The sequence below is a fragment of the Somniosus microcephalus genome, chromosome 21 (assembly GCF_052327205.1).
Source record: "Somniosus microcephalus isolate GS21.2 chromosome 21, FLI_Smic_1.0, whole genome shotgun sequence".
In the NCBI taxonomy this organism is placed as follows: Eukaryota; Metazoa; Chordata; class Chondrichthyes; order Squaliformes; family Somniosidae; genus Somniosus; species Somniosus microcephalus.
The window spans coordinates 68442509-68456335 of record NC_141007.1 but is presented as its reverse complement, the minus strand read 5'-3'; the positions used below and the strand labels follow the sequence as shown (position 1 = coordinate 68456335).

The window sequence follows — 13827 nt, the reverse complement described above, 5'->3', positions numbered from 1 at the left end:
GTTCAACCATCACCCCTGCGCTCACTGACCTACATTGGCTCCCGGTTAAGCAGCGCCTCAATTTCAAAATTTTCATCCTTGTTTTCAAATCCCTCCATGGCCTCGCCCCTCCCTATCTCTCTAATCTCCTTCAGCCCCACAACGAGATATCTGCGCTCCTCTAATTCTGCCTTCTTGAGCATCCCTGATTATAATCGCTCAACCATTGGCGGCCGTGCCTTCTGTTGCCTAAGTCCTAAGCTCTGGAATTCCCTCCCTTAACCTCTCCGCCTCTCTTTAGAAACATAGAAAAATAGGAGCAGGAGTAGGCCATTCGGCCCTTCGAGCCTGCTCCGCCATTCAATATGACCATGACTGATCCTCTATCTCAATACCATATTCCCGCGCTCTCCCCATACCCCTTGATGCCTTTTGTGTCTAGAAATCAATCTATCTCCTTCTTAAATAAATTCAGTGACTTGGCCTCCACAGCCTTCTGTGGTAAAGAATTCCACAGGTTCACCACCCTCCGAGTGAAGAAATTTCTCATCTCAGTCCTAAATGTCCTACCCCGTATCCTGAGACTGTGACCCCCTCGTTCTCGACCCCGCAGCCAGGGGAAACATCCTCTCTGCATCCAGTCTGTCTAGCCCTGTCAGAATTTTATACATTTCAATGAGATCCCCTCTCATTCTTCTAAACTCTAGTGAATACAGGCCTAGTCGACCCAATCTCTCTTCATACAACAGTCCTGCCATTCCAGGAATCAGTCTGGTGAGCCGTCACTGCACTCCCTCTATGGAAAGTATATCCTTTCTTAGGTAAGGAGACCAAAACTGCACACACTACTCCAGGTGTGGTCTCACCAAGGCCCTGTATAACTGCAGTAAGACATCTTTGCTCCTGTACTCAAATCCTCTTGCAATGAAGGCCAACTAACTGCTTGCTGCACTTGCATTTTTGCTTTCAGTGACTGGTGTACAAGGATTGTACATCAACATTTCCCAATCGATCACCATTTAAATAATACGCTGTTTTTTCCTACCGAAGTGGATAACTTCACATTTATCCACGTTATACTGCATCTGCCATGCATTTGCCCACTCACTCAACTTGTCTAAATTGCCTTGAAGCCTCTTTGCATCCTCCTCACAACTCACAATCCTACCTAATTTCATGTCGTCAGCAAACTTGGAAATATTACATTTAGTTCCCTCATCCAAATCATTGATATATATTGTAAATAGCTGGGGCCCAAGCACTGATCCCTGCGGTACCCCACTAGTCACTGCCTGCCACCCCGAAAAAGAATCATTTATTACTACTCTCTGTTTCCTGTCTGTTAACCAATTTTCAATCCATGCCAGTATATTACCCCCAAACCCATGTGCTTTAATTTTTCACACTAACCTCTTATGTGGGACTTTATCAAAGGCCTTCTGAAAATCCAAATACACCACATCCACTAGTTCTCCCTTATCTATTCTACCAGTTACATCCTCAAAAACCTCCAGTAGGTTTGTCAAACACAATTTTCCTTTCATAAATCCATGTTGACTGTGTCTAATCCCACTGATATTTTCTAAGTGTCCTGTTATCACATCCTTTATAATACTCTAGCATTTTCCCTACTACTAATGTTAGGCTAAGCGGTCTGTAGTTCCCTGTTTTCTCTCTCCCTCCTTTTTTAAATAGTAGGGTTACATTTGCCACCCTCCAATCTGCAGGAACTGTTCCATAATCTATAGAATTTTGGAAGATGACAACCAATGCATCCACTATTTCCATGGCTACCTCTTTTAGTACTCTGGGGTGCAGATTATCAGGCCCATGGGATTTATCGGCTTTCAGTCCCATTAATTTCTCCAGCACTTTTTTTTTAACAAATACTAATTTCCTTTAATTCCTTCTTCTCACTAGACCCTTGGTTCCCTAGCATTTCTGGGAAGTTATTTGTGTCCTCTTCTGTGAAGACAGAACCAAAGTATTTGTTTAATTGCTCTGCCATTTCCTTGTTCCCCATTATAAATTCTCCCGTTTCTGACTGTAAGTGACCTACATTTGTCTTTATCTTTTTATATACTTGTAGAAGCTTTTACAGTCCACTTTTATGTTCCTTGCAAGTTTACTCTCATACTCTATTTTTCCCCTTTTAAGCTATCTCTTGGTCCATTTTTTTGCTGAATTCTAAACTGCTCCTAATCCTCAGTCTTGTTCGTTTTTCTGGCAACTTTATATGACTTCTCTTTGGATCTAATACTATCCTTAATTTCTTTTGTTAGCCATGGTTGGGGCGCTTTTCCCTTTTGTGTTTTTGCACCAGAAAGGAATGTATAACTGTTGCAACTGATGCATTTGTTCCTTAAATGTTTGCCATTGCCTATCCACCATCATGCCTTTTAATGAAACTCCCCAATCTATCATAGCCAACTCACTCCTCATACCTTCGCAGTTTCCTTTGTTTAGATTTAGGACCCTAGTTTTGGATTGGACTACTTCACTTTCCATCTTAATGAAGAATTCTATCATGTTATGGTCACTCTTCCCTAAAGGACCCCACACAACAAGATTATTAATTATCCCCTTCTCATTGCACAATACCCAATCTAGGATAGCCTGTTCCCTAGTTGGCTCCTCAACGTACTGGTCTAAAAAACCATCTCGTACACACTCCGGGAATTCATCCTCCACAGTATTATTGCTAATTTGGTTTGGCCAGTCTATATGTAGATTAAAGTCACCCATGATTACTGTAGTACCCTTGTTACATGCATCTCTAATTTCCTGATGATGCCATCCCCTACATTACCACTACTGTTTGGAGGCCTATAGACAACTCCCACCAATATTTTCTGCCCCTTGGTGCTTCTTAGCTCCACCCAGACAGATTCTACATCTTGATTGTCTGAGCCAAGATCCTTTCACACTATTGCTCTGATTTCATCTTTTACTAACAACGCCACCCCACCTCCTTTTCGTGTCCTTCCTAAATAATCAAATGTCCTTGGATATTCAGCTCCCAGCCTTGGTCACCCTGCAGCCATGTCTCCATAATTGCAATTATATCATATCTGTTTACATCTATTTGCGCTGTTAATTCGTCTACCTTATTACGAATGCTTCGTGCATTCCGATATAGTGCCTTTAGATTTGTCTTTTTAACATTTTTGGACATCTCAACGTTTTTTTTTTACTATGGCCCTATTTGTCTTATTACCATTATTTCTTACCCGGACCCTATTTGTTAGTGCGCTCCTTTGTTTGTACGCTCTGTCCCTTCCTGTCACAATCTGGTTATCCTTACCCCAGTCACTTTCCTGCACTGCTTCCTTGTCTTTTCTCTTTAGCATTCTAGATTTCTCTCCACCGGGACCCTCCTTTAAGACGCTCCTTAAAACCTACCAGCTTTTGGTCACCTGCCTTAATTTCTCCTTATGTGGCTCGGTGTCAAATTTTTTTTGTCTTAAAATACTCCCGTGAAGCGCCTTGGGACTTTCACTACATTAAAGGGCACCACACCTTATAAAGGCAATATTGACCTTGGAAGGAGTGTAGCACAGATTCATCAGAATCTTACCAGGACTCTGAAGGTTAGATTATGAGGAGAGATTACATAAACCAGGCAAGTATTCCCTGGAATATATAAGGTTAACGGGCAATTTGATTGAGGATTTAGGATTTTTGAAAGGAACAGACGGGGTAGAGAGAGAAACTTTTTCCGCTGGTGGGGGGAGTCTAAGACAAGGGGACATGACCTTAAAATCAGGCCATTCAGGACAGGAGTTAGGAAACACTTCTTCACACAAAGGGAGGAACTCTCTCCCACAAAGAGCAGTAGAGGCAAGTTCAATTAATAATTTAAAATCTCAAGATGGATAAGATTTTTTGCAAGCCAAGGTTATAAAAGGATATGGAGCCAAGGCTGGTAAACAGAGTTAAGATACAGATCAGCCCATGATCTCACTGAATGGTGGAACAGACTCGAGGGACTGAATGTCCTCCTCCTGTTCCTAACATATATATGAAAACACCATCTGTAAACAGCGATATCCAGGTCAGTCATGCGAGCTGACAAAATGCTGATGAAAAAATACCTTGTCTGTTCTCTCCGCAGGTGCCGACAGACCGGCTGAATGCTTCCAGCACTTTTTAAGTTTGGTTTTAGTCAAGGAATTGTCAGCCATTATAAGTATAACTATGGCAACGGAACCCAAAATGGAGCCCACCTCCCCATCATCTGTGGCCTCGCTGCTCCATCAGCCCGTGTCTCTCCATTCATGGCCTTCCCAGCATTGACAAATGGAGATAGAGTTCCCCTCCCCCCGCCCTCACCGGCTCTCCAGGAGGAAAGACAACACTATCAGGAGCTGGGTTATCCCCCGCATATGGACAAGTAAAGGGCTCCGTTAAATAGAACTACTGTATTAGTCCTCATTTCTGTCTCCTCCTGCGGGGAGTCACAGCTCAGGCCCACATCTCACCAACAGAGCAGAAGTCCCACATTCCATCCCTCCTCTGTGCCGACTGCAGCGTCAGCAGAAACCAGCTGGGGCAGCGGTGGAAACACGAGCATTCCTGGGTCACGAAGGAAGGGAAAGGCGTCCCGTGGTGTTCCTTCTCGCTATCGAGCGACTCTGCGTGGAGTCAGGTAAGGACAGGACGGGAAATAACAACAGAAAACGCTGGAAATACTCAGCAGGCCAGGCAGCATCAGTGGAGAGAGAAACAGAGTTAACGTTTCAGGTCGAAGACCCTTCGTCAGAACTGGAAACGAGCAGGAAAAGGAACAGATTTTAAAGCAAGTTTAGGGGCTGGGAAATGGGGGAGGGGATGAAAGAACAAAAGGGAAGGTCTGTGATAGGATGGAAGGCAGGAGAAGAAAAGAGGCATTAAGAGATATTCAAGGCGAGAGGAGATGGTAATGGGACAGGTTAAGAAACAAAGGATGGCTCTAGATGGAGTGTGAATTGCGCTGGCAGAATGAAAGACAGCTGCCATGTGGGGTAAAAAAAGCACAAACAAAAAGTGTGGATAAAAAATGTGATAGGGGCCGAGGTTATGATCTGAAATTGAAAAGGACAGGATGGGGCTTGGCCATGACACCCGCGTCCCAATAAAAGAAAACTTTGCATTTACATAGCGCCGTTCACCAGCTCAGGACCTCCCAATGCGCTTCACAGCCAATGAAGCACTTTTTGAAGTGTAGTCACTGTTGATAATGTAGGAAAACGTGGCAGCCAAGTTGCGCACAGCAAGCTCCCACACACAGTAATGAGATAAATGACCAGATAATCTGTTTTAGCGAGATTGGTTGCGGGAGAAATGTTGGCCAGAACATCAGGGAGAACTCTCCTGTTCTTCTTCAAATAGTGTCATGGGATCTTTCACGTCCACCCGAGAGAACAGACAGTTTAACGTCTCATCCGAAAGACAGCACCTGACAGTGCCGCACTCCCTCACTACTGGTACTGGAGTGTCAGCCTGGATTTTGTGCTCAAGTCTCTGGAGTGGGTTTTGAACCCACAACCTTCTGATTCAGAGGCAAGAATGCTACCCACTGAGCCATGACCGAGAATAACTCCCCCTGACTGGCCGGATTCACAGGTGAAGAATGGTCAATTGGGTGGGGTATCCAATGCCAGGCGCCAACAGCTGTAACCCAACAAGAGTTAGTCTTCTCAAAGAGAAGGTGGTGAAATATTGGGCAATAGACGCCAAACACATCCACACAGTATCTGGCACTCAATAGTTAATGTCAAACTGGCAGCAAGACAAAGTTCACAGGATGAGACTTGGCATGGGGAGTCCGTGGTTTGCATAGTAAACGCTTTGAGTTTCACAAGATGCAATGGTCCTTCCTGCAGTGAAGGGCTCAAAGAGCAGATAAAACACACGACTCGCAGTTTTAAAAAAGCTATTAAGTATCTGGATGTAAATATTCAACATCCACCCCCCTCCCTCCCCTCCCCTCGTTACAGACCGAACCCCCCTCCCGATACAGACCAAACCCCCCAATACAGACCGAACCCCCCCACCCCCGATACAGACCGAACCCCAGAATACAGACCGAACCCCCCCACCCTACCGTTCAGAAGCCTCAGCCAGGCAGTCTGCCATTTTAGCCACGCTCTAATCCTATCAGAGGGTGGAATCGCACCTGGTGTTCTGTGGTTTAATGGAGTCACCGTGGTCTTTTGGTGCCCAGTTTACATCCATCAATATCATTAAAAATTCCACCACCTCACCTCTGTATAAAGAAGTTGCTTCTACCCCCCCTGTTCTAAATCCCCTGTATCTAATGTCGGAGCTACAGCCCCTCGTTCTAGACCCTGAGCTACAGGAAAGAGTCCCCTGCCCAACATTATTGCTAGGCCACAGCGGGAGCACTGGCTGTGGTTTGGGCTGACTGTAGGCGGGTTTGAAGAAAGTGCAACAACAGTTTTACTAGAATTGATATTTAAAAATGATAAAAAAAGGAAAGGACAAAGTAAGCAAATCAAAAACCAAGAGGCCAGGGTCTGAAGATAAGCAGCAGATCCATAAACAACAAGTTGCATTTATATAGCGCCTTTAACGTAGTAAAACGTCCCACGGCGATTCACAAGAGCGTAAAAATCAGACAAAATTTGACACCAAGCCACAAACGGAGATATTGGGACCGGTGACCAAAAGCTTGGTCAAAGAGGTAGGTTTGAAGGAGCGTCTTAAAAGGTTGGCGAGAGAGAGGTGGAGAGGTTTAGGGAGGAGATTAAAAGAAACGTCACAGTCCGAGCTATCAGAGTGCGGGGTGATTGGCCACGAGTGGTGATTGACGTTAAATCATTAACGACATTGGAAAGGCTTCTGGATAATTAAAGGGTTCGGGGAGAAATCAGGAAAACTAGGACCGAGACGGGCTTAAGTTCAAGCGCGGGCAAAAATAAAACACATGGCGTCCTCCAAGCTAAAGTTTCCATGATTCTATCCCCGGACAGCCTGGTCCCTCTTATTAAATTCGAGTTATGCAGTGACAGTGATAAAACAGAGGAACATTTGTGCGGTTATAAATTAGTAAGAAGGCCTCGCCTGAACCATAAAACATTTGCAGTTTGGCAGCAGCATTAGTTCTCTACTCGAGCAAGCAGTCTAACATGACTCACTCATGAGCGGGCTGCACCAATGAGGGGGCAGGAAATTCTCCAGCGTCTGTGAAAGAGACCATCAAATAATGGAACACAGCAACTTTGAAAGCACGCACAGACATTCAGCTCTAAGCACAACATTGCCAAGAACCCATCCCCCCCCCTCCCACCTTCCCAAAACCATCCGTCTCCCTGCAAAACGCTCGATCGTTCCATCAAGTTGTGGCTAGAATCGCTCCGGATTCCGATTGGGATTGACGTAGCACTCTCGCTCAGATTTGCTCCCGTTCTTTCAAAAGATTTTTTCCAACAGACTTGCTTTTGAACGGGCCGTCAGAATCTGGGCGCAAGTGCCAAACTCTGAAGAGCGCGCACTGGGTTACACAGAAAGACAAAGGGGGACTTGCAGTTCAATAGCTCCTTTCAAAATCTCAGGGTCGTCTCAAAGCGCTTAACAGCCAATGGAGGTTTTTTTTTTTTTTTTTTTGAAGTGTTCGATGGGTAAACCATCAGGTAAATGACTTAAAACTTCTAAGTGGATTTAAAAACCCGAGAGAAATAGAGGGTGAGAATTAGCAGAAATTTACATCATTGTTGTAATGTAGGAAACGAGGCAGCCAATTTGCGCACAGCAAGGTCCCACAAACAGCGATGTGATAATGACCAGATTATCCGCTTCAGTGATGTTGATTGAGAGATAAATATTAGCCCGGACACAGAGGAGAATAGTGGATTAATTACATCCACCCGAGAGAGCAGATGGGGCCTTGGTTTAATGTCTCATTCGAAAGACACCACCTCCGATAGTGCAGCACCAAGCGTCAGCCTAGGTTACGTGCTCGGAGTCTCTGGAGTGAGACTTGAACCCACAACCCTCTGACTCAGAAGCAACAGTGCAACCAACTAAGCCACGGCTAACATTAGGTGATTCGGCTGATGCAGCTTCTTTCTTGTAAGGTCGACATAGTCCTTCATTTGAAGACAGCAAGCAATCGTTTCCAAGGGATCCCGGATCCCACCCAGGGGGAGGGGTCTAGCCCGGTTAATTGGCAGCAATACTGGCCAATCCCCAAACACAGAGAACTGGGATAAAGTCAGAGGTCAAGTGCTCACATAATGGACATGACGGGAAACAAGAGGCCATGAAATGCATGGTTCTAGACAAGTTCTAAAAGGTCTCTGGGGAGTGACAGATGGGGCTAAGCCCTCCAAGATAGAGCCAACCAGGTCTAGAGAAATCCTTGGTCAAAAAAGAGTTAATTTAGCTCACAAACAAGGACAGTGTGGCATCTTTATTATTTTTTTTGTAACTTTTGGCCTCGTCTCCCTCAGGAGCTAATCAGTCCACCTTTCGGAGGACTTGAGAAGCACATAGGATCTTACAGCACAGAAGGAGGCCATTCGGCCTATCGTACCTGTGCCGGCTCTTTGAAAGAGCGATCCAATTAGTTCCATTCCCCTGGTCTTTCCCCATAGCTGTGCAATTTTCTCCCCTTCAAGTATGTATCCAATTCCCTTTTGAAAGTTATTATTGAATCTGCTTCCACCGCCCTTTCAGGCAGCGCATTCCAGATCATCGTAACTTGCTGCGTAAAAACAATTCTCCTCATTTCGTCTCTGGCACTTTTTCAAATTATCTTAAATCTGTGTCCCCTGGTAGAAGCAGTGTCTCCTTATTTACTCTATCAAAACCGCTCATCATTTTAAACATCTCTATTAAATCTCCCATTAACCTTCTCTGCTCGAACCCAGTCTCTCCACGTAACGGAAGTCCCTCATCCAGATGATCCATTATAGTGATTTTGGTTGAATGGTAAATATTGGCCAGGACAGCAGGGAGAACTCCCCTGCTCGAGCCTCGCCACATAACTTAAGTCCCTCATCATTGGTACCATTCTGGTAAATCGCCTCTACACCCTCCTCAAGACCATGACAGCTTTGCTAAAGTGGAGTGCCCAGAATTGGACACAATGCTGTAGCCAAGATCTGTAACCACACGTGGGAAATTGCAGTGACCAGTTGATAGAACTCTAGGTCACGCTGTTGTACAACTAGATATTGGGCAGTAAAGGTTAACTCCTGATCGTAAGGAACCGGGAGTCCACTTCCGGGAGAGACAGGTGGCACTCAGCGCAGGATAATATCTTGTGCAGACTCGGACGCCAAAGACACTGGATTTCACAGGAGGCACCAGGGATTTATTTATTTTGAGGCGTTCCACTGTGGTGGAGATCAGAGCGGTTGAAAGAGGAGGGATTGAAGAAAGTGCAACAACAGCTTTACTAGAACTGATATTTAAAAATGATATAAAAGGAAAGGACAAAGTAAGCAAATCAAAAACAAGAGGCCAGGATTTGAAGATAAGCAGCAGATCCATAAACAACAACGTGCATTTATATAGCGCCTTTAATGTCCCAAGGCGATTCACAAGAGCATAAAATCAGACAAAATTTGACACCGAGCCACAAACAGCTGCAGGACAGAGGGGCATCGTTCTATGACTACAGGTCACAAGTCACAGTGGAGAACTGGCACAGAAAGGCCAGGAGTACGTGCGGACTTGTTGGTTCCCCTTCCAACTTCCCAATCTTGGGCTTCGTACCCCATTCAGTTGCACTTGATTTTCAACATTGGCGCTGGGCTGGGAGCGTGACGCCCAGACACAAGAAATAGAAGGAGCAGGAGTCGGCAGTACGGCCCCTCGAACCTGAGCCTGCTCCGCCACTCAGTAAGATTATGGCTGATCTTTGACCTCAACTCCACTTTCCCGCCCGATCCCCTTCGAGTCCAAAAATCTATCAATCTCAAGTCTTGAATATACACATCGACCGAGTATCCACAGTCTCTGGGGTAGAGAATTCCAAAGATTCACAACCCTCAGATTCACAAAGATTCTCAGCACGGCAGCTTACCGAGAAATGAGAGGGGGGTTTTGGGGGGGGGGGGGGGGGGGGTGGGGGGAAGGAGACAACAACATGCCCTAAAAATGCATCTCCCTGCATCAGGAGAAGAGGACAGGGGACAGAATCATGGCAGGAAGTTTGGCCAGGGAACTCTAACAGTCCCAGTTATAGAACGGGCGAGAAGCGTACACCACTGGGCAGAAACCATCGCGGTAAACATCAAACATGTACGATTAACTAAACCACAACACATATCCCAGCACACACATTCACACACACGGGGTGTTATCAGGTCACATGAGACCAGTCAGAAATATAGGCAAACGAATTCTTATTTAAAACAGACTGCAGTCAGGCTTTTGATAGAAGGAATGGCGCTCTCTCTCTCTGTATTACTGCTCGAAAGCTTTGCAGTGTCAGCTGTGGCTCAGTGGGTAGTGCCCTCGCCCGAGTCAGAAGGTCGTGGGTTCATAGTCCCACTGCAGGGACTTGAGCACAAAAATCTAGGCAGACACTCCCAGTGCAGTTCTGAGGGAGTGCTGCACTGTCGGTAATGCCGTCTTTCGGACGAGACGTTAAACCGAGGCCCCGTCTGTCCTCTCAGGTGGACATAAAAGATCCCATGGCAATATTTCGAAGACGAGCAGGGGAGTTATCCCCGGTGTCCTGGCCAATATTTATCCCTCAATCAACATCACTAAAAACAGATTATCTGGTCATTTATCACATTGCCGTTTGTGGGAGCTTGCTGTGCGCAAATTGGCTGCCACGTTTCCTACATTACAACAGTGACTCCACTTCAAAAAGTACTCCATTGGCTGTAAAGATGTTCAGTGGTCGTGAAAGGCGTTACAGTAAATGCAAGTCTCTTTCTTTCAGACAAGGGTGTTCAAAAAAGGGTGTAAAGATAAACCCAGCACAAATCGTTGAAGGAGGCAGGGCCAGTTGAGAGAGCAGTTAAAAATGCTTACGGGATCCTGGGCTTCATAAATAGAGGTATCGAGTACAAAAGTGTGGAAATTATGATGAACCTGTATAAAACACTGGTTCAGCCCCAACTGGAGTATTGTGTCCAATTCTGGGCACCGCACTTTAGGAAGGATGTGAAGGCCTTAGAGAGGGTGCGGAAAAGATTTACAAGAATAATTCTAGGAATGAATGACTTCAGTTACGTTGATAGACTGGAGAAGCTGAAGTTGTTCTCCTTGGAGCAGAGAAGATTGAGAGGAGATTTGATAGAGGTGTTCAAAATCATGAGGGGGCCTGGACAGAGTAGATAGAGAGAAACTGTTCCCATTGGCAGAAGGGTCGAGAACCAGAGGACACAGATTTAAGGTGATTGGCAAAAGAACCAAAGGCTACGGAAGAAAAAACTTTTTTTACACAGCGAGTGGTTAGGGTCGGAAATGCACTGCCTGAAAGGGTGGTGGAGGCAGACTCAATCACGGCTTTCAAAAGGGAGTTGGATAAGTACCTGAAGGAAAACAATTTGCAGGGCTACGGGGAAAGGGCGGTGGAGTGGGACTAACTGAAGTGCTGTTGCAAAGAGTCGGCATGGGCTCGACGAGCCGAATGACCTTCTTCCGTGCTGTAACCATTCTATGATTCTGGCAAAAAAATCTCTAATTAAATTTCCAAAGGAGCCTTGTGATCAGGGGCCTGTGTGCATTTGACCTGCCTTGTCAACTGCAGAGGACGGTTTCTGCAATTAGCTTGTTGCAAGAAAAAGTCGGTTCCCCCCTCCCCACTCCCCTTTAAAGAAATGACTGCAGTTTCCCAAAAAAAACCCTGAATGATTTGAGGAGGCGAGAGATGATTCAACTCCCTTGCGTGCAGAGATCACCAGGAAGTTGCCCCTGCTTTGAAGTGCACGCCGTGCGATGCAGTAAGTCAGAGACACAGCAGCCCTTTCAAACACCTAGGACACCCGGGGACCACTCACCTTCAGCAGGTCCAGCGGGTGGGTGCAGCACGCTGCGCCGCAGGACGCCAAGCCTCCAAAATACCACCGGGATATTCGCTTCTCCGCCATGCCCGCCGCCTATTCCGGGAGGGATGAAGCCCCCTTTTTTTTTTGCTCTTTTGACCGTGGCCTTGCTCGGGATGCCTGTGCCTTATGCAACCCCCTGCTGCAGCCTGGCAGGGAACGGGTGCGCAGCGCCTGGCTCCCCCACTCTGTGTGAAATGCGGATGGTCACGGTGACAAGCGCTGACAGCGCCGCGCAAGCTCCTACTTTATTTTGAATCGCGCGATCTGTCGTTGCAATCCGCTGCAATAAAGATTTCCAACATCTGCAGTATTTTGCTATCGCAATAAAGCGCGTCTTCGCTGGAAGGGGCGAGTTTGCAATCCGACCAATCTGCAAGCGCCTAGTCCCGAAGCTCAACACACCCCCGGCCCCGGCTCGATAAGGTGCAGCCAAGCGGGTTTGCAGCAATGAGCAGCCGCGGAGAGCCAACAGAACGGAGCCCGGGCGGGGGGGTTGTAGCTGACTGGCAGCTGCTTCCTCCTATCACAGCCAAGGCCCCGCCCGCCGCCCGCCAATCAGCTTGCGAGGTGGGCGGGGAGGTTCCGCTGATTGACAGCTCATTGTAAATTTTTTACGTGGCACGTGCTGCCTTAAAGGGGAAGCGCGTCGCAAATACCCCCATGTGTTGCAAAAGGAGAGGCTTGTTGCTGTGGCTGCTGCCTTTTAAAATTCTCGTCCTTGTTTTCAAATCCCTCCATGCCCTCCTCCACAGAATGGCTACAGCACAGAAGGAGGCCATTCGGCCCATCGAGCCCGTGCCAACTCTCTGCAGGAGCACCTCAGCTAGTCCCACTCCCCCGCCCTTTCTCTGTAGCCCTGCAAATGTTTTTCCTTCAGCTACTTATCCAATTCCCTTTTGAAAGCCGTGATTGAATCTGCCTCTCAGGCAGTGAATTCCCGATCCTAACGACTCGCTGCGTAAAAGAGTTTTTCCTCGTGTCGTCTTTGGTTCATCTGCCAATCACCTTAAATCTGTGTCCTCTGGTTCTCAACCCTTCCGCCAATGGGAACAGTTTCTATCTACTCTGTCTAGACCCTTCATGATTTTGAACACCTCTATCAAATCTCCCCTCAACCTTCTCTGCTCCAAGGAGAACACCACCAGCTTCTCCAGTCTATCCACAGAACTGAAGTCCCTCATCCCCACTCCCTATCACTGTAACCTCCTCCAGCCCAACAACCCTCCTAGATCTCTGCGATCCTCCAATTCTGGCTTCTTGCGCATCATTCAGATTTTCATCGCTCCATCATTGGCAGCCGTGTCTTCAGCTGCCTGGGCCCTGAGCTCTGGAATTCCCTCCCTAAACTTCTCCACCTCTCTCCCTCCTCTAAGTTGCTCCTTAGAACCTGCCTCTTTGGCCGAGCCCCTGTGAAGCGCTTTGGGACGGTAGAGGCGCTATATCAATACAAGTTGTTGTTGTTGAATGTGGGTGACACTGGCAAGGCCAGCGTTTATTGCCCATCCCCAGTTGCCCTGAGCAGGTGGTGGTGGTGGGCCTTCTTGAATGGCTATGGTACTTGTGGTAATGGTGCTCCCACGATCAACGTACCTGTTAAGCTGCGCGGCCACGCAACCGTCTGGTGGTCCCCTGCGGGCCGCTTGCTGGCTTCACAGTGGGGAAACCGCACAAGCGCGGAAATTTGTGAGAACACTGCCCACAATCCTGTTGCGTAGGGAATTCCAGGATATCCTGGGGGATACACTTTCAAGTCAGGAAGGTGTGTGACTTTGAGTGGAAGCTGGAGGTGACGGTGTTCCCATGACTTGCCTTAGTTGGGCCTTTCACATTCTCA

At 47.0% G+C, this 13827-nt stretch overlaps 1 protein-coding gene across 1 annotated transcript in view; it reads right to left on the bottom strand.

Annotated features, from left to right (window-relative positions):
* The window catches only part of slc25a10a (solute carrier family 25 member 10a), a 35698-nt gene extending 23231 nt beyond the window's left edge, over positions 1-12467 (bottom strand). Inside the window, 1 exon segment of the mRNA XM_085963863.1 lies at positions 11946-12467. Within this exon segment, the coding sequence (XP_085819989.1) occupies positions 11946-12035 (90 nt within the window). The 5' untranslated portion in view covers positions 12036-12467.
* Positions 12468-13827: the final 1360 nt, after the last annotated feature.